Consider the following 21068-nt stretch of genomic DNA (forward strand, 5'->3'; position numbering starts at 1 on the left):
TTAGCCAGAAATAATCGACAAGTCATTTCTTTTGACAGATGTGTCTGTTAAAATGGCTACCTTTTCTGGGAACCAGAAGCAGCAAAAAATTTTCTTCCACTCATTCTTGCACAGTGTCATGTTGTAGAGGATAGGGTTTAGGGCTGAATTAGCAAATGTGAAGGCCACCACCCAGAAGAAGAGGGACGGCCAGATGACCAGGTCTTGCTTGAAGTTCTGGATCAGGATGAGGAGGATGGTGATGATGATGGGGCTCCACATGATGAAGAAGGAGACCATGAGCAGGAAAAGGGTGCGGAAGAGCCGGAAGTCCTGCTGGGACACGCGGATCTGGTGGCTCTCCGAGTAGGCCAGGCTTACCGTGAGCCTCTTCCTTGATGCCTTTGTGATCTGTGGAAAACCAAAACAGGGCTGGAGCCACAGGTGACTGAGGGTTGTTGGGGGTTTTGAGTTAGGGGCCCGAGAGTTGGAATCTGCTATCCCCAAGGCACCGAGGCTGTGTGCCTCTGGGACTTTGCATGCCCGAGCTTAGGATGTGCCGGAGAAACAGGACCCCTGGCTGGACTCCTGAGAGATAAAGCAGAAAATCACCTACCTTGTAAACAGAGTTATGAGGGGAAGTGAAAAGGCTAAATTGGGTGGTCTACAAGAGGGATGTCTTCCCTGTAATTTTTTTAAAAGAGGTGACTCTTTAATTGTTCGCAAGCACAATGTGCTTAGGGTTCAAACTCAAACAATGCTATACTGATGGGGAGCAAATGAAGAACATCAGGTCTCTGGCCTTCTGTACCCTCTATTTCCACCCCGAGAGGTGACTAACGTGAGTTTTTTCCCATATGGCTTTCTGGAAATGCACCATTGCCACACACAATATTCCTGGTGTGGGATTGCAGGCATCTGCTCTTTTGCCTGGTACACAGATGGGCCCACACCACACACCACACTCTGGGCCTTGCTCCTTTTTCACCTAGCAGTATATCATGGTGCTCGGGCCATATCTGCACAGAGAAGGCACTTCGTTCTTGTTATCTTCTATAAATGGTGGTTGCAATTTATCCAGCCCCCATTGAGGAGTATTTTATTTCTTTGGCCGTGTTTGGGGAGGTAGCAGCTGAAGTAGCAGTGTGCATACTCTTCCCCTCTCTCCCTATATTATTCCGTTCTCATGCTGCTATAAGGACATACCCAAGACTGGATAATTTATAAAGAAAAGAGGTTTAATTGACTCATAGTTCTGCGGGGCTGGGAAGGCCTCAGGAAACTTACAATCATGGCAGAAGGGGAAGCAAATGTGTCCTTCTCCACATGGCGGCTGGAAGGAGAAGAATGAGAACCAAGCGAAGGGGGAGACCCTTATAAAACCATCAGATTTCATGAGAACTTACTATTATGAGAGTAGCCTGGGGGAAACCATCCCCATGATTCAGTTACTCCCACCGGGTTCCTCTCGTGACATTATAGGAACTACAATTCAAGATTATGGGGATTATGGGAACTACAATTCAAGATGAGATTTGGGTGGGGACATAGCCAAACCATATCAATCCCCTACAGGTTGTTGAGTGGGAGATGGCATACCAGTGTGGCAGGCCAGGCGGAAGGGAGCACTGGACCCCACCCTAGGTTCCTTTCCTTTTGTAGGAGCAGGAGAAAATGGATCCTAGTCTTGCCTATAGGCCCCTGAGTCAGGGGTTAAGGAAAGATGATGTGATCAGAGGCTGCTTATTTGCTGGGGCAGCTGCTGTTGAAAGCCAACTTGAAAATGAAGCTGAGTCTGGGAAGGGTCTGCCCATACCTGGTGGCAGTGGATGTGGGAAGGGCCCGCCCATGGGTTAGAGTGGGTGCTGCATGGGAATGATCCCCTCATCAACAGGGCCTGTTAGCACCATCACCAGACACAGGGAAATCAGAGGCAATGACCGACAGAAGGGGGCAACCACCTCATATGGGCAATCATGCAAGTTCCTTGTCCTTGTGGGAGACCAGACCACTGCCAGGGCAGCCCATCCTCCTTCTCTGTCCTCCTCCCAGCTCCAGCACCACAAACCCACATCCTGTGCCTTGGGCAGGGGAAGCTTTGAACTGACTATGAGATTGACATTGTAAAATAACCAAAAAGTGACTGGAAAGCTCTGTAAATCAGACATAGGTGTCATTAAAGGTGCCCCTGCCCCAGCAAGAAAGAGGAGCTTGTCAGAGCACTGCTGGTGATATTTGTGGAAAATGACCATTTTATAATTATGTCCCCTGTTGAGAGGTGGCAACTGGGGGAAAGAGCCTCCTCATGCATATCCTTGCACACCTAGGTGAGCATATCCGTAGAATAAATTCCTACCAGTGGAGCTGCTGGGACCTCTAATATTTTGTATTAATGAGCAGGGCTGGCAGTGAAGCAGAGGCGTGGCAGGCAATGAAGGCAGCCCTGGTTATGTGGGCTTAGAAGGGGATTCTGGACTCTTCTTTCAGGAGATCCTACAGGTGTCCCCCAAGACTCCTGAATCTCAAGAGGGGGAGTAATTGGAAGGTAATTAACATCATTCACAGTTCAGGTAAATTTAACTGCAAGATCAGAATGGCTGAAAATATTCCCGTTAGAATACTTGTAACTAGGCTGGGCGCGGTGGCTTATGCCTGGAATCCCAGCAATTTGGGAGGCCGAGGCGGGCAGATCACCTGAGGTCAGGGGTTCGAGACAACCCTGGCAACATGGTGAAACCCTGTCTCTACTAAAAATACAAAAAAATGAGCAGGGTGTGGTGGTGGGCACCTGTAATCCCAACTACTCAGGGGGCTGAGGCATGAGAATCGCTTGAACCCAGGAGGTGGAGGTTGCAGTGAGCCAATATCGCACTGTTGCACTCCAGCCTGGGCAATAAGGGCAAAAATCCATCTCAAAAAAAAAAAAAGAAGTCCATCCACTTATGCACTTGGCCCATGAGTGAGCCCACTTTGTCTGTCACCCACAGCCATTGTCAAGTAGCCATTGATAGAGTGAGGCCCTGTCTCAAAAAAAAAAAATCTTGTAACTAGCTAATTAAAGGAGAGTTGTTTGTTTTATGATTCAGTGTGGCTGCTTGCTCTGTGCAGGAGTTTAGGTGCACCTGTTGATGGTGGAGACCAGTGCAACAGATGCTGAGTGAACAACCAACCTCACAGTCATACAGATCTCTAGCTTTACTGAGGGCTTGCGTGTGGCTGGCACTGTGCCGCACATTTACTTCTCAATCATCACATTTAATCTTCATACCTACTCTTTAGATTTGCACTATCATTGTTCCCACTTCCCAGATGAGGAAATTGAATATCAAGAAATTTAAGAAACTTGTTGAAGGTCACTCCACTGATAATACAGGGTCAGAGACCCCATCTCTGAAAATCTAGCTCAGTGGGATTAAAGATGAGACAAATCACAAAAGTCTCAAAAGGGATGGCCACACTATTCAGCCCTCCTCTCCCCTCGATGGCTCTGCAGGGTGAAGGTTGCTCAGGAGACAAAGGGCACCACCTTGGGCTCAAATGCCAGACGCCATATTGGCACATCCAAGTCTGGAAGTCACTAAGTAGAATCAAAATTAGAATTTGTGTTCAGGTGAAACCTGGTTAATCTAAGGAACCTGCCTTGGCTGTTAGATCTAGGAGAATATCAGCTGGGCAGGGTGTCAGGTGGGTGGGCTGCAGAGGAATTGGCACCGCCTCTGAGTAAGGATACCGCTCTAGGCCTAAGCACAGGCTGGGGGACCCACAAGGGCTGATTCTGACAGCAGCTTCATCCCTCTTGCTGCCCACACCATCCTAAGAAGGGCGACGATGTACCCAGGGTCCCTGGTGTAGTGTTGTAAAAATACTTTTTGATGAGTGATGTTGATGAAGGCTCACATTTATGGAGCACCTACTATGTGCCAGGCCCTTACCTATCACTTAGTTTACCTTTTTAAATTCTCCCAACAATTCTGTGACATATGTACTGTGATGATCCCCATTTTACAGATGAGGAAGCTGAGGCTCAAAGAGCTTAAAAAACTTGCCCACCAGTACTCAGCTAAGAAGTTGCCGAGGTGGACTGGCAACTTGGCAGCCTGACGCCAGCCCATTGTCTTTATCATAAACTAGTTCTTTCCCACTCTCTACTATCTCTGCCCATGGGAATCCTTCTGCCCAGCCTTTAACTCCAAACTCTAATGCCAGCAACTCTGAGAAGGATTCCTAGTTCATCTCCCGCTTGGCATCCTGCAGCATTGTTTCAGGCACTCATGTGACAGTTGCCACATACATTGTGTGGTAGATGTCCAGGCGTCCTTCTTTTTTTTTTTTGAGACGGAATCTCTCTCTGTCACCCAGGCTGGAGTGCAGTGGCGCGCCATCTCAGCTCACTGCAAGTTCTGCCTTCCAGGTTCACCCCATTCTCCTGCCTCAGCCTCCTGAGTAGCTGGGACTACAGGCGCCCGCCACCACGCCCGGCTAATTTTTTTTTTTTTTTTGTATTTTAAGTAGAGACGGGGTTTCACCGTGTTAGCCAGGATGTTCTCGAACTCCTGACCTTGTGATCCGCCCACCTCGGGCTCCCAAAGTGCTAGGATTACAGGCTTGAGCCACCGCGCCCAGCCCAGGCGTCCTTCTTACCTCTGACCCGGATATGGTTTGGATCTGTATCCCCACCCAAATCTCATCTCGAATTGTAATTCCCGTAATCCCCACGTGTGGAGGGAAGAACCAGGTGGGAGGTGTTTGGATCATGGGGGCAGTTTCCCCCACGCTGTTCTTGTGATAGTGAATGAGTTCTCATGAGATCTGATGGTTTTATAAGACAGTTTTCCCTGCTCCTGCTCACTCGCTTCTCTCTCCTGCCACCATGAAAAAAGGTCCTTGCTTCTCCTTCTGCCATGATTGCAAGTTTCCTGAGGCCTCCCCAGCCATGTGGAACTGAGTCAACTAAAGCTCTTTTCTGTATAAATTACCCAGTCTCAGGCAGTTCTTTAAAGCAGTGTGAGAACAGACTAACACAGACCCCCACCAGACTATGGGTTCCTTGGGGGATGGGGGCTGAAGCAAGGCATGCTGTGTCTTCTGTGGCCCAGAGCCCTAGCAAGTACCTGACAATGGCTGTGGGTGACAGACAAAGTGGGCTCACTCATGGGCCAAGTGCATAAGTGGATGGACTTTTTTTTTTTTTTTTTTGAGATGGAGTTTCGCTCTTATTGCCCAGGCTGGAGTGCAACAGTGCGATATTGGCTCACTGCAACCTCCACCTCCCAGGTTTAAGCAATTCTCCTGCCTCAGCCTCCTGAGTAGCTGGGATTACAGGCATGCACCACCACACCCGGCTAATTGTGTATTTTTAGTAGAGACAGGGTTTCTCCATGTTGGCCAGGCTGGTCTTGACCTCCCGACCTCAGGTGATCCGCTTCCCTCGGCCTCCCAAAGTACTGGAATTACAGGCATGAGCCACCGCACCCCGCCTGGATCTTTTTTAGCACTGAGAGGTGCTACTATCTCCTTTTCTCCACAGTTCCCACCACTGGTAGGGTGTGAGGAAGAAAATGGTGCTTTATAATCAAATGTGGCTCCTCTCCTCCTCCTCTCCTCATGCTAGATGTCAAGGATAGTTAACATTGATCCAGGATTTCAAATGTCTTCTGCACTGGGCAGAATGCTTGATGTGCTTTTAGATTAAACTAAATGCTCAATTAACTTTTGAGGATTAATCCTAATCCTCAGAACAAGCCTCTGGGGTAGGTTCTGTGGTTGCCGCAGTTTTGGAACTAAGAGGCCCTGAGAAGAGAAGTGATTTGCTTGAGGCTCACAGTCGAGTAGGGGAGTGTACCCCATGCCAGGTGCCAGTGCTCTTCTCTGCTGAGGCACAGCACCTCAGCAGAGGTGGACAGCATCTGGGGAATGTGGTCCACGGCCACCGGGTACATGATGACATGCAAATGCTGGGGGGCCCCTTCAGACATTCAGATTGTGTGGGGCTGGGTGAGGCCCAGAAATCTGCAAGTTTCCTAAACTCCCCGGGTGATTCTTGCCCACTAAAGTGTCGCAGCTGCTCATCCAGGACAATAGGCTCAGTCTGGAATTTCCCTCAGTCCTTTGAAGACAGACCTTTTTGAGGCTCATTGCCTCCACACCCACATGAGCTTCTGAAGACCGTGGGGGAGCCTCCACCCTACCTCACACCCCTCTGCCACTCCATGCCAGCAGACTGCTGCTGCCAACATGGGGGGATGGGTAGAGGATGTTCCCACTGACAAAGTTGGGACTCAACCCTGAAGGTTGAGTTTCCTCTGGGGGCTGCTTGGTCAATCAACACCCTCCCATCTAGAATCACTGGACAGAAGATTCCATCTTTCCAGAGATTCCACCTCCCTTTCCACGACCAGCATGCAGGCCCCCAAAGCTGGGGAATGCAGGTCAGGCGTGGAGAAAGGGCTTTGTGTTCACTGTCTAACACCCTCATGTCCAGTGGAAACAGATTTTGTTTCTCAGTTTAGCCCTGAGACAGGCTGAGGGTTTTCCATCTGCAAGCCATAGACTCACTTATTCGACAAATATTTATAAGCCCCTGCTATGTGCTAAGCACTCATAGGTGCTGGACACACAGCAATAAGCAAGGCAGCTCCACCCACGCTGCTCTTCCATTCTGGCGCATATGTGGGCAATGAGAGGGGGATCAATAAACATCCACTGTTACAAAAGGGTAGAGGCATCTCAGTTGCCACGGCAACAGTTGCTGGGCGATGACGTCAAGCAAGCCCCAAACAGTGGTGACAGCCTGATCCAAAGGCACTTAGAAGTCGCTGGGAGGTTATTCCCTGGGAAAACTGTTGATTGGAAAAAATACTGAAGATGTATGGCATGTTTGAGTCACAAGGAAAGAGGAAGCAGGGAGGGCAGAAGGGTGAATAAGGCCACTGCTCCAAGCACATGAAGCAGCCCCTGAAGGGTGGGCGGTAGGGAGAGCCAGGGCGAAGCCTGCTCTGAATTCTTGCCCAGGTCAGAACCAGGAAGGAGGGTGGAGACTTTAGAGCAGGGTTTCCAAAAAGGCATTTCTTGGAGCACGAGTGCAGAGAGATGCTCTGTGGAGAAAAGGGGGTTCTGTAGTCACATTTAGCAATGATACCTATTCTGTTACTGTGTGGGAGATCGTCAAAGTATATTGGCATAATAAAAGTCCTGAGAAGTCCTGCAGCAAAGAATCCAATCTAGCCTATCCCAGCACTTCCCAAACCCTTTCTAACACCTAACATTGCCATGGCACTCTACAGAACATTCTAGGAGACATACTGCTTTAGAGCAATAGAAGACCAGGGTGATGTGAAAAAGAGATACTTCTCAAGCCTGGAGCTGAGACCTGGGTTACAGGAACTAGTGACAGGTGAGAAGTGGGACTGGTAGTGCTGTAGTTATGTATGCCATGGCTTCAAACAATTTGTGAATTGTCTGTTATTATGCCTAATTAACATTGATGTTCAATTGATTTTACAGAGTTATGTAAAACCAAGCTTCACAGAAAAAGCTTGGACAGAAAAGCTGACTCAGTATCTCTGAGTTACGTATATCTTCACAGGGGAGGAGACACAAACTGAGGCCCTGCTCACACACTCCATCCACCTGGTATAGCTTGCCTGCTTCCAAATTATCAGCCTGGCAAACTCATGGTACCAAGTAAGGACAAATGTCATAGTCCTCCTGGGAAATGGGCAACAGTGAATTTTGCTAATAAGGTGGAAAGTAATTTTTAAGTGATATTTGGATTAAAATTGTGATTTTTAAAACATTATCATATCTGCTCTTTCATTTTATTGTGTTAATCCACTGAGGCATATTTGGCTCCTGCAGAAACTGAGGTTCACATTACTTAAGTGACTTGCCCAAGGTCACACAGTGATAAAGCCTGGATTAGAACTCCTGTCTTAGGACTCTTTGTCCAGTGATTTTCCCACTGTCCAAGAAGAGATGACCCTGTAGACCCTTTCAATGTGATCCAAGGCTCATGCCTCAGTCATTCAACAAATATTTATTGAGCACCTACAATGAATGAGCCAGGCTCTGATCTAGACATAGGAATATAGCAGTGAACAAACCAAAACCTCTGCTCCCATGGAGCTTGCATTGTAGTGGGCAAGACAGATGACTGTCATAAATTGAATATGACAGGTGTAGTAAGTGTTTGAAGACAAATAAATCAGGATAAGGAATTGGAGATTGATGGGAAGACTTTTTAGTGAAGAGCTTTTTGAGTAAAGACGAAATGAAGTGGGGAAGTGGCCCATGCAGAAATCTGGAGAAGAGAGATACAGGGGAACAAGTGGCAGGTGCAAAGGCCCTGGGGCAGAAGTGTGGTGGCCAGTGTGCAGTACAGCCTCAAGGCCAATGTGGACACAAGGGAGGGTGAAATATGAAGGTGAGAAAGGCAGCAGGGCCAGACCACACAGGGCCTTAAGGTGAGGGTGGTGATGGAATGTAAATTACATATTTGATCTATTACTCTGTTACTCAGAGTGCCCTTTTACCTCACTGTGAGTCATGACAGCTCTTGCATCCAGGAGGTGTTCTGAGGTCTGTGATGGGGAGAAGTGAAGTCTGGCTGTGGGTTTAGACACAAGGTGCTTCGAGAGTAAACTGCTGTTTAGAGGTGGGTGGCTAAAAGGATAACTGCCCCAACTCCTCAGGTCTCATAGAATTTTTCCAGGTGGACCCTGGCCTTGAGAAAAAGATGGGGGTGGATGGAAAATCATTCCTCCCTCAGCAGGCAGCTGAGAAGCATGAGGTATGAGTGAAAAGGGGCAGACCAGAGCCCTCTTGGAGCCTAAGGAACTCAGGAGTGAGACCTCCAGGAAGGAGGTCAAATGCTGCCGCCCCTTCCAGCCAGCCCTGCTCTAGCGTCAATTCCTTGTTCTTGATGTGCTCCAAATCTGGGCTGTTGTTTATTTTCTTGCAAATCTTAGCAGCACCTTTTCCCAGCATGCTCTGAGACAAGGTTCAGAAGAGCAGCCTTGCCTAACAAATCACGACCGTCGTAATTTATTCATCACCTGCTACAGGCAGGCATGGCTCTCTCTGTCCCATCAATAGCATCTCCTACACGCCTCACAACAACTCTACACTGCTGGCATTATGTTTGCTATTTTGCAGATGAGGAAACCGAGGCCCAGAGATGGTAACTAAGCTGGCCAAGGCCACACAGCAAGTAAGTGGCAGATTCAAGACTCAAACCCAGATTTTTAAAATAACACTGTCAAGTCTCTGTGTCTGTCTTCATGGCCTTTTGCATTTTTTTTTTTTTTTTTTTTTTTTTGAGAGGGAGTCTCACTTTGTTGCCCAGGCTGGAGTGCAGTGGCGCGATCTTGGCTCACTGCAACCTCCTCCTCCTGGGTTCAAGCGATTCTCCTGGCTCAGCCTCCACAGTAGCTGGGATTACAGGCGCCCACCACTACTCCCGGCTGATTTTTGTATTATTAGTGGAGACGGGCTTTCACCATGCTGGCGAGGCTGGCCTTGAATTCCTGACCTCAGGTGATCCACCAGCCTCGCCCTCCCAAAGTGCTGGGATTACAGGCGTGAGCTACCAAACCTGGCCTGCTCTTCTTTCTTATACCCCTTATTCATCCCTTGCGTTTGTGTAGCATTTAACAGTTTGCAAAGTGTTTGCAAAGTCTCAGTATCATTCCACCTTGTGTTCAGTTTCTCTCCTTTTGATATCAGCACCCTTGTCTGTCTCCTCCCTCTTCCCCTTTTATGTCAAAGCTCCTTCTGGATAGAGAATGTGTCTTGCTTGGTTTTAGCCCACCTCCTTTCCCCCAAGCACTTTGCACAGAGCAGGCCCTTAACACGTGTCTGAGGAATTAATGCATTGGGACTCTAGGGTCAGACTGCCTGAATTTAAATCCTGATTGCCACTTACAAGCTGTGTTACCTTGGGTAAGTTACTTAACCTCCCTGTGCCTAGGTTTCTTCATCTGTAATTCTTATCAGAATTAAAGAGTTAGTTCCTGGCATATGGTCAATACTACATAAATATTTGTTAAATAAGTTCCACATTAATCTTCCTTTTTCTCTCACCTCTTTCCTTTTAACTTAATGATAATAGCTAACACTTATACAGCACTATCATATGCCTGGTCCCGTCGCAAGCACTGTCCAGACCTTAACTCCAGGTCTGAATCTGTCTCCTGCAATTGAACAAGCCCCAGGCTGGGTGTCACTTTAGTGGTCATTGGGTGGGCAAGAGTCTAATGAGTGACATGGAGGAGCCATCTCCCACAGGACCCAGGGATTAGCCGACCTGGATGGAGGTTGGCCTGGCTATGGGTTCTGTGCATCTAAGAAGGTTACAGACCCTTAGCTGCAAAGAAAGGGCCATAAAAGTGACCAGAGGGTGAGCAGGCCCTACAGGGCACCACTTCAAGTGCCTACTTGCCATATGACCCACACATGAGATGCTATAAAACCAAGATTCAACAACTATAAACCTCCACGAGGATTCAAGGGCTTTGCATTAAACCTTCTAAAATGGGCATAAACATGGATGCACCCATGCTGTTTGCCTGGGCAGGCAACTTACTCACAAATGGACTACCTTACCAGATATAAAACAGGCTGACTCGTCCTTTTTATGTCCCTGTACATATTTGTTTTGAAGGTAGAGATCATTTCCTGTTTCAGTGCACATTTGAAATGGACATTCCCTGGGGGTGGGTGGAGTAGCGACTGGAAGATAATAGGAGAGACTTCTGGTAATATTCCATTTCTTGACCTGGGAACTGCTTTCATGAATGCACTCAGTTTGAGCCTACACCTATGCTCAGTGTGCTTTTTATATATGTAGATAATACTTCAATAAAATGTTTTAAAAAGTATACATTCTCCAGTACTGCAGTGTTTGCGATGGGGAAACAATGGACGCAGCCCAAAAGACCGTAAAATAAATGAAGTCACATCTGTAGCCACTAAAAGTAATGAGCTAGAGATATAGGAATGATGTAGAAAGATGTTAAGATATAATGTTCAGTGAAAAAAGGAGTTACAGAGCAGAGTATTATCTCATATCTGCAAAGAACATTGAACAGTGTCAGATAACCATTTGACCATTTTAACCTGCAATTTCATATGGTTCATCAAATACACACACAGTATACATGACATATACATAAGCTTATAAGAAAAATAGCCTGAAAAAATACATCTTGAGTCGTTAAGAAGGTGGAGTAAGTTTTCAGTATCTGTGTTATTTACATTTATGTGTCTGCTTTCATTTTAATTTAATTTTTTGTAATGACCTGGTATTACTTTAGTGATGAGCAAAAACATAATCACAAAGATATAACTTAAAAAAAACAACAACAAACCCTCTCCTTCCTCAGTGTTGTAGACCTGGGGAGTGAATCAAGATTGAGCTGGCCTGAACTCTTAGGTGTTCTCCGACCCCAAATTCTAAGATTCTAGCAGAAATAACCTCAAGCCTGAGGGAAGTTCAGTGGCAGCACTTGAAGCAAACATACCTGTAAAATTTTGGAGTAACTGATCACAATGACCAGTCCTGGCACCAAGAAGTTCAAAGTAACAAAAGACACATCCCACGAGATCTCTCCAGCAATGGTGGGCCAAATCAGTGTGCAAATCGAAATTTCCTAGTTACACAAAGGAAAAGAACATCATGTAAATGCTGGCTTCTTATTGGCCTCTGGCTCAGTCTTATTGAGGTTTTCCTGACACTTACATGGTTGCATTTCCCAGTTACACAGCTAGCATGACAGTGAACCCCAGAATCCCTCCCACTGCCCACCACAATCCCACTTACAAAGCACTTGCCCCTGACCCTCAGAATAGCCATGATTATGTTTCCTGTTCTCCAGGGACAGCAACTGAGCCTCAGGCTTACAGGGTGGTAAGAGCTAGAGTCGGTTCCTAGGTGTGGTCTTTCCACTTGCCTGGGCTGACATGCAAAGGGCTTTTGAGCCTTCTCTTCCAAGCCTGCCATTTTACAAAGGAGAAAACTGACCCTTGAAAGGTTACAGAGATCAGAAAGGACATGCTACAAAACAAACATATTGAAACAGGAACGAGGTTTCCCTGTAGTCACACTGTGTAAGCTGAAGGCCACAGGGTCTTTGCTAAAGCATTAAGTGTTCATGCTGGGGGTGCTCAGGTGTCTAAAGCATGTCGAGCTGCATCAACCTGGCCATATAGAGCCCCAAAGGCAAAGATCAGCCTCCACTCACAGACAGTTCAAGATGTAAAACCAATGGAATATGGTAGAAGAGTGTGAAGGTTTGTGATCTTGCTGCTATCACTATGTTGTATTGATTCAAATGTTTAACACTAACTGCAAGAACTGCAACATATGGAGACCTTACTGAATAGTTACAAATAGCTTCTGCAACAATTTCATCCAATGAATAAACAGGCCAATGAAAACAGACATATATATCTGTGTGTGTGCATATGCTAACTTCCCACATATAAACTTCCTATGCCCACTTGACTACAGAAACAAAACTGTTTAGAAAACAAGTGGCCCTAACACATGCATATAGAATAGATTTTTAAGAGCACATGCTGTGTAAAAAGACCACATTATTGATTTTGAAGGGCCAAGGCATCTTAACCAATGTCTAGGAGCAGCATGATCATCCGAAGTACCATTCATTCATTCATTCACTTGACCAATATTCATTGAATGCTCTACTAGGCAAAAGCAGAGAATTTTTAGCAGTGAATCAAGACTGGGCTGGTGTGAACACATGGTGGGGGGAAGTTTATTAAATCCTTCTACATTTTGGTGATTGGAAAGAAACCTGTTTTTTGTTTGTTTGTTTGTTTTTTCTTTGAGACGGAGTCTCACTTTATTGCCAGTCTGGAGTGCAGTGGCGTGATCTCGGCTCACTGCAACCTCCGCCTCCCAGGTTCAAGCGATTCTCCTGCCTCACCTCAGCCTCCCGAGTAGCTGGGACCACAGGAGCACGCCACCATGACCAGCTAATTTTTTTTTTTGTATTTTTAGTAGAGACGGGGTTTCACCATGTTAGCCGGAATGGTCTCGATCTCCTGACCTTGTGATCCACCCACCTTGGCCTCACAAAGTGATGCAATTACAGGCGTGAGCCACCATGCCCGGCCAGAAACCTGTTTCTTTCAAGGATCTTCTGATTACTGGCAGTGAGGCTACTACTGCTCTCTAGAAAACCCACACCACCCCCTTTTGTACTCAGGCCTCTGCCCACTATGGACCCCTCATTCCAAGACAGCAGTAGCAATACATATGACCAGATATGCTGAAGCACCAATCGGAAGAAACAGATTCCAGCCCTGAATGTGACTTGGTCTCTAATTCCTATTCTTGTGATGGAAAAATTTTAAGGGACAGTAGAAAAACAGAGGACACACAGAAGCTTTTCTTAAGACCCCCAACTCTTTCCAAAAGCCTTTTCCAGAATGTCTGCCAAAATCTCTCCAGGGTTAGCAAGACTTTTGTAGCGGGTATAATGATAGAGCAAGGTGTTCTCTCTACAGTAGGAGTGAAAGAAAAAAAGCAGGCCCCTAAACCATGTGCTTCTATGATCCCAGTGTGTTGAAGAGCACGTATATGTGTGAATGAGTATATGGCCATCCAACACACACACACACACACACAGTCTCTCTCTCACATATACTCACATGCTCGCATGCACAGAAAAAAACATGGAAGGATACAATGCAGAAAGTGAAGTGTCTATTTCTAGGCGGGACTCTCAAATTGTTTTTATTCTTGTGGCTTATCTGAATTTCCTAATTTTCCATGATGTGCCTATATTACTTTTATAAAAGAAAAAAGTTCATTTATAAGTGAAATGATGATCAAACATGAAACACAGACCATCATGATAGTTCTGCCAACTTTACCAGCTATTTTTCAACAGAGACAATGAACCTGTCCCAGGAAGCTCCCAAATTCCGTGACTTTAATAAAGACACTTGTTCTCCTTTTGATTTGTGGCTCTTGCTCAGGGCAGGAAGTGTGATAAGGAAGAAAGATAAGAACTCTGCCCAGCACCCCCACACATGAACTGAGAGGCAGTGCAATTGGCTTGGGGGCCTGAATGATGGATTGACACGCTCTTTAGAAGGTTTTATATGGTATTGTTGACTAAATGCACTGTCTGGTCCATTAAAAAATAAAATAACAGGTGCCATGCCCACAGAGATCCAAGTTGCTGTCATAACTTGGTTTCTGTGGGAAAATCCATTTGGCTTAAGTCATTTTGATTCTAGGTATTCTCCCGCAGGCCATGACATGTAGAGGAGTGAGGCAGCATGTCAAGTCTGGAAGGTGGGGATGTGAGTCCTATCATATTCTCTGTACTTTTTCTGCACATGTGAAATGTCCCCTGATTTTAAAAAGGGAACTTGGAAAACAAAAGTGGCAGGCCTGCCTTTTTACTGAGTTACAGAGCGGAATTGGCAGAGTCAACAATAGTCTTTAATTCATTTGCTCAACCACCCGACTCCAGACGTGGTGGCTGACCACAGCGAAGCCACAGGGAGGAAGAGCAAGGCGCTGACCCTATCCTCCAGGAGGGAGGCAGGCAGAGAAGCGCTAGGACACTTTAGGACAGGACAAGCAGCTGGAAGTGCCCAGAGAGCTTCAGAGGACCAGAGAGGGTAGAGCCACCCAGGGGGGGTTGTTTCTGCTATGCCCAGAAGGACCGCGGCCAGGGGCATAGGGAGGCCGGAGCTCAGGTGTCAGACCAGAATTCTGGGATGAAATTGGGAGGCCACTCACAGTGAAGGGATAAGTGTGACTTGGATCCCCCAAATGTGTTCTGCCTCATCCCAGTCTCCACTTCTCCCTGGCCATCGCACTCATTTCCATGGCTCCTTTTGCAGGTAAATCTCCAATCTACTCTTTTCAGCTCCATGTTTCCCTGAACCCCAGACTTGCCCAATAGCCCTGAGGACATCTCAGCAGGAGGCCTCATAGGCACATTAAGCTTTGAAGGTCCCATCCCCAAATGGTTCCACCTGATTCCTGCACTCCCTGAATCAGGGCACAGGGCCACCATTCTCCAAGCTGCCAGAAACCCGAGCACTGGCCTTCTGCCCACCTCCTCCTCCCCACTCAGAAGGGATCTCTAAGTTCCTCCTTCATAGCTATTGACTTATCAACCTATTGCATTTTCACTGGCCTGCCCCCAACCAGGCCATCACCATTAAGTCTAAACTTCCTACCAGGATGACTCTGGCCCTTCTCCCTCTCCTCTGCCAACCCTTCCAGCACCGTCCTTTGACCCCACTGAACCTCACACTCTACACATGTATGGTGGAGAACCCCTTGCAAGTTTCAGAACAGCACTCACTGCTTCTTTGACCTCCATGTGGACTCTCCTCTGCCTACAGTGCCCTCCTCATCTCCATCCCCTTGCCTGGCTTACTTCCTCTCATCTTCACACTCAGTGGGGACACTGCCATCTCCCAGTAGCTTCCTGGACTCCCCACACCCAGCAGAGACCCTTCCACGGCTCTCCACAGCTTATGCAATCATCCCCTTCCCTGTCTGGAGCCCCCACTGAAGTGTGTTACTAAGGCTAGGGACCAAGCCTGCCTTTTTCCAGCCAGCATCCCAGCACCTAGAATTCTGCCTAATACACATTAGGTGCTCAGGACAAAATTGCCAAACGAGATTTTCTAAGGAGACTCCCCTTGAGAATGGGGACGTCTGTCCACAGGCACTGCGGAAATGCTGACCCTCCCCACACTGGCTGACTTATTTGCAAACACTGCCTGTTTGCAAATAAGTTCTAGCTGTTTGTTCCAGCTGTTTGCCTATCAGTCTCTCTAATGATTCTTCCTGCAGTACCTCTGGAGACCCTTGGTAAATCCTTGTTCCTGTGTCTCACCTCTGCCATCAACATGGAAGACTTCAAGATCATTTTAAGAACCTAGGAGTCCTAGTTGGAGATTTCGTCTTCTATCAGCTTCCCAGCAAAAAAGAGAGAAAATACTAATGCAAGAGATGCTTCCTTTCTTATGTTTTAAAAGTATTCTCTCATCATAACAAAGGCAAGCAAACTGTGTTTGTTTCCTCAGACGATCCACACTCAGCAGAGACACATGAACGTTCACATGACTAGCCTGGTATTAAATTAGGGTAGGGTGGGGCAGTGGGATCAAGTGCCCCAGGGAAGTATAAACCCAAGGGTGACGGCATCCAGAGGGACCCAAAAGAGTGGGGCTAAATTCTGGTTCCATCTTTTGCCATTCTGTGACTTTAGGGATTTCCTCTTTTAGAATAAACAAAAGAATATGGGGTGGGGAGACTGTGAGGACCAAATTAGGCCAGAATCTAGGACCATCTGTGTGCTTCTCCTTGAAGAGACCGAGGTGGATTTACATGATTTGTGGCAGGGGCAAGAGGGGAAGGGTGCTTAGTAAATGTTTGCAGAATGAATGGGCAGCACATTCTGGCCAGGATAGACAGTCTTCTCCACCTGCCGATGTGGGTCACCGCCCAGCCAGGGCCACAGCACACACAGGCTGGAATCCTGTTGAAGCAGGGTGAGCTGACCTGGCTGAGATGTCAACGTTGCTAGGATGTGTTCACCCTCTTAAAATGGCAGTCTGTTATTTTACAGCAATCAGAAGAATTATACTGTTTGAAGAATGTTTAAAATGTTTATGCTCAAAGATAAGGAAACTAATAATAGCTAGCTATTCTTATGCGCTTAACTGTGTATGTGCCAGGTGTTGGCCCATTTACTGAACATGAGTGCCCATGACGATCCGGTAAGGTTGGTTGATACTGTAATCATGCCCATTTTGCAGAAGAGGAAAGTGAGGTATTGAGAAGTTAGACAGCTTGGATTCTGTCATGAAGCTCCCGAATGGCAGAGATGGGATTTAAACAGAATGTTTGACTCAAAGCCCACTCCAAATACCAAGTTGTCTCGCATTTCTAGGATGTTTATCACCTCATCTTCTCTTCAGTGAAGTTTTAGAGTCTGATTACCATGAACTACTGGGCAACCACAGCCCACATGGACAAGAGATTGAATTTCTGTTTCAGGAGGGCTCTCGGATAGGCAGAAGCTCTAAGGGGCAGTTTCCTTGGCCAGCGCTCCTTGAGGGGAAGGAGCCAGCATCTGCTTAGGCTTGGTTGATTCTCTCAGTGTGTGGTTTGGGTTAGGAAAATATCCCCCATCCCAAACCTCCATATTTAGTCTCTAAGTGGGATGGGGCAGACAGAATCCACAAGCAGAAAGCTGGGAATATGGGGATTGAGAAAACAAGCCTTTGCTAATTTTAAATGCGAGACTCAGTCAGTCTAGACCAGATCCTCCTGTTGCTTTTTTTTTTTTAATGACTACACTCCCCCTTTGTTTTTTTCTGTCTCTCATTCTTTTCAACTTATTTCTTCAACTGCTGAACCTATAATATTGGATGTTTTCTATGTGTTCAGGCAACAACCCTTAAGAAATTGGGATTTTTCTGTTTGTTGGGTTCCTGGGCAGGTAGGTGTGAAAGTGTGTGTGTGTGTGTGAGAGAGAGAGAGAGAGAGAGATGAGGTGGATGTGGCAGACTGGTAGGAAAGAAGACAAAGAAGATGGAGAGCCAGAAAGGATTGTCCCATTTTTTTTTTTAATTTTTTTAATTTTTTTTTTTGAGATTGAGTCTTGCTTTGCTGGCCAAGCTGGAGTGCAGTGCTACCATCTCAGCTCACTGCAACCTCCACCTCCTGGGTTCAAGCAATTCTCCTGCCTCAGCCTCCCTTTTAGCTGGGACTACAGGTGCATGCCGCCACACCCAGCTGATTTTTGTATTTGTAGTAGAGATGGGGTTTCACCACGTTGGCTAGGCTTGTCTCCAATTCCTGACCTCAAGTGATCTGCCCACCTCAGCCTCCCAAAGTGCTGGGATTACAGGTGTGAGCCACCGTGCCCAGGGATTTTTTTTTTTTTTTTGTAATTTCAAGCTTTCCCACCTCACCTCTACTAATTTCAGTGAGTAGGGCTCCTGTGGGTAACTAACTCACCTGGCCCCCAGTGCACACTGCAGGCTCATTCTCTCCCAGTGGCTTTGCCCAAATCCCTCTCCAAAGGCTCTTAAAACCAAGGAAGTGTTTCAACATTAAAACATGGGAGGTCTGTGTGCCCAGCCATCACAACACAGACCTCCACAGAAGTACCTTACAGCACAACTGTGGCCACTCTGGAAGCACCACAGAGGGCTCTAACCACACCCAGATTCCCTAACAGGGGTATGGTACTAAGTGGCCAAGACATGGAAGGCCCCTGCCTATGCCAAGGCCTTCTCACCCAAACAGTCACCTGTGTCCCTGTCAGCACAGAATTGTAGTCTGGGCTTTGGCTGGGAAGTGACAAGAGTCTTATTTTTTAATGTCATTTGCCAATTAATTAGGGTTATACTTGAAATCACTGAAAAAAGGGAGAGGCACAAAATACACATCTGAAAACTTAAGATACATTCAAGATACATTCTACCTGGTCTTTCATTCCCTAAACATCATTTTCTCCTGTAAGAAAGAAAATGAGGTGAAATACCTCAAGTTCTGTGAGGAATATAGAAGTACTGTAACTCATTGAGAGAATAACTTTTTAAAAAATCAAAGAAACGATGGCAGAAGCCCAGCCCCCACCTGATCCATGCTTTTAGAGGCATCTGCGTGGCCCACCTGGATTCTCAGGTGTGTGGGGGCTAAGAACAAGCCTGCCCACTAAGCCAGAGCCCTCGGTCTGCCTGTAAATGGCACCCACCAGCTCAGCTAATCCTGGCTTCTCTGGGCCCCACTTGAGTGGACATGGCCACAAACTTGCATGTTATTTGATCAAGTGCCACAGGCTTGATGGGGCTCCTGCTTATTAGTCATTCAAGGCCATAAACAAACAAACACCCCACAATGTGTTCCACACAAGCATTAGAAACAAGTGTTTAAGTTTGATTTATGTTTTAAAAAAAAAAACAAAAACTGGCACTGGATACAGGAGGCAGACTCCATCCATCCTAACCCCAGTACAAGGGCTGTGTGAGAGACTGGTCTGGGAAAACCCCCAGAGAAGTTCCACCTCTCCGTCCCAGGCTCTGGAGGGTCACACAGCCAGGGGGTGTCCCTGGTGGACTGTGTGCATCTCCATAACCAAGCCTTCCCATGGCGACATGTCATTTCTCCCTCCCTACTCCCCTCTCTGACCACTTAGAAGGTCCCTCTTTGGGACTGTGATTCCTGTTTGTGCCACGATTACTCAGGGCACCCCATACTCACCCCTAGGTGGAGAGGGAGCTTAAGGGTAGGGGGTTCCGTGCCGGAAAACCAGTGACCCCGGTAGGGAAGGGGAGGCCAAGAACTCAGCCACGGGCAGATGCTCCTAGAGGCTGAGCCCCCAGCGCACAGACCTAAGTCCTTTCTCTATCTCTCTCCGCGAGGCACGGAGAACCAAACACACTGGGAAGACAGCCAGACGGCGGCCACTGTCCTCCGTGACTCCGCGTCTAGGTCCGCTCTCCCAGGTGGATCCCGGCGCACGAACCCTGCAACCACTGGGCAAAGCGGCAAGAGAAAAAGACCCGAGCTCGGGATTCCGGACCGCGGGACTCGAGGGGACCGGAGCCAACTGTCCTGCACTATCCGCAGAACCTTATTCAGATCATGGTCACTCCCACCCCTATGAGCTAATAATGACAACTATTGACCCGCTATGCAAAACAGAGCTCGTCGGCCCAGCCTGTGGACAAGAGCCCAACTCCTCCTTGAATTACGGGTAAACTTCTGGAAGGAGCCCCACTCCTCCTCGAATTATGGATAAAATACTCTGGGCAAGTTATTATACACTTCGGTGTGCCTCTGCTTCTCATCTGTGAAATGGGTGTGATAATAACAGTATTGTAGCACCTGGCGAGGAATCATGATACAATACAAAGTGATTGGCCACCCTGCACCCCCAAAGTTCCGTCTCGCTCCTAAACTACTCGTTGATTAACCTCGCAACAGTCATTGCATTTTGCAAGAATTTGGGGGACTCCACTTACATCATTTAGGAGGGCGTGTGCACAGCGTTGTAGTGAGATTTAAGAGATTAAACTTCACAGCGATGGGCACAAGGTTTGGCACAACGATTAAGTGCAATAAATGGCTATTGTTGTTGTTGATCATCCTCATCCCAGCTTCCATCGGGGCCCCGCTTCCCAGCCTGCGCAGGACACCTGCCCGGCACGCACAGAGGGGCGCTCACCTGGTCGGCGCCGGGGAGCCGTTGCGGGACGACTCGGAAGAAGACGCAGAGAGGCAGAGCAGCGACCGCCGAGTAGCACCAGATGAGCGCCAGCAGCACTGCCCGCGCCCGCCGCCCAGGACCCCGCACGCCGCGCTGCAGGTGCACGATGCACACCATGCGCTCCAGGCTGACCGCGGCCAGCGTGAGGATGGTGACGCTGCCGCTCAGGGTCATCACGTAGAAGAGCAGGTGGCAGGCAACGGGGCCCAGCAGCCAGGCCTCAGTCCAGCGCACGGCCAGCACCAGCGGGATCGCGCTGATGAAGAGCAGGTCGGCGCAGAAGAGGTTGAGTACCAGGCAGGCACTCGCGCCGCGGCGTCGTCGGCGCGCCACCAGCACCAGGGCGCACACGTTGCCCAGCAGTGACACTGCAAAGATGAGCGCCAGCACGGTTGTCTCCACTGCGGCCAGCACCAGCCGATGGTCGCCCTTGACGTCGGAGAAGAAGGGAAAGCGGGTGCGGTTGGCTTGCTCCAGGCTGCCCAAGGGCGCGTCGCCCGCTGCCCGCGCGCATTCAGGGGACATTCCCGGCGCCTGGCGGCCAGCAGCAGTCTGAGAGAGTGCTCATCTGGGAGGCGACTGAGTGCCAAGGCGGGGAAAGAGGGAGGGAGGCGGTTGCGACATCTCGACTCTGGCCCCCTCCCTTCTGAGGAGCGCCAGCACTGGGTGCAGGGAGCTGCGCCCGGGGCGCGCGGGAACGAGGAAGTGCCCGGCAACACTGGCCGCGAACACCACAGCTGGACGGCGAGGTGGCGGCCAAGGCGGAAGTCTCGCGCCCTCTGGCCATTTGAAAGTGTATCCAGAAGC

General features: G+C 48.1%; 1 protein-coding gene across 2 annotated transcripts; it reads right to left on the reverse strand.

Moving 5' to 3' along the window:
- On the reverse strand, window positions 1–20867 carry FFAR4 (free fatty acid receptor 4). Of its 2 annotated transcripts, XM_032136601.2 has the most exons (4): window positions 20220–20867; window positions 11499–11627; window positions 8511–8558; window positions 1–390 (listed from the first exon to the last, which is right to left on the reverse strand). In XM_032136601.2, exons 1-4 carry the CDS (start codon window positions 20784–20786, stop codon window positions 1–3), a joined length of 1134 nt encoding a protein of 377 aa, XP_031992492.1. In that variant the 5' UTR covers window positions 20787–20867. The 2 variants fall into 2 exon arrangements, with proteins under 2 accessions (XP_031992492.1, XP_031992499.1); XM_032136608.2 differs by lacking the exon at window positions 8511–8558.
- Between the last annotated feature and the right edge of the window lie 201 nt (window positions 20868–21068).

This window comes from Hylobates moloch, unplaced genomic scaffold, assembly GCF_009828535.3.
Source record: "Hylobates moloch isolate HMO894 unplaced genomic scaffold, HMol_V3 SCAFFOLD_3, whole genome shotgun sequence".
NCBI classification, from domain to species: Eukaryota; Metazoa; Chordata; class Mammalia; order Primates; family Hylobatidae; genus Hylobates; species Hylobates moloch.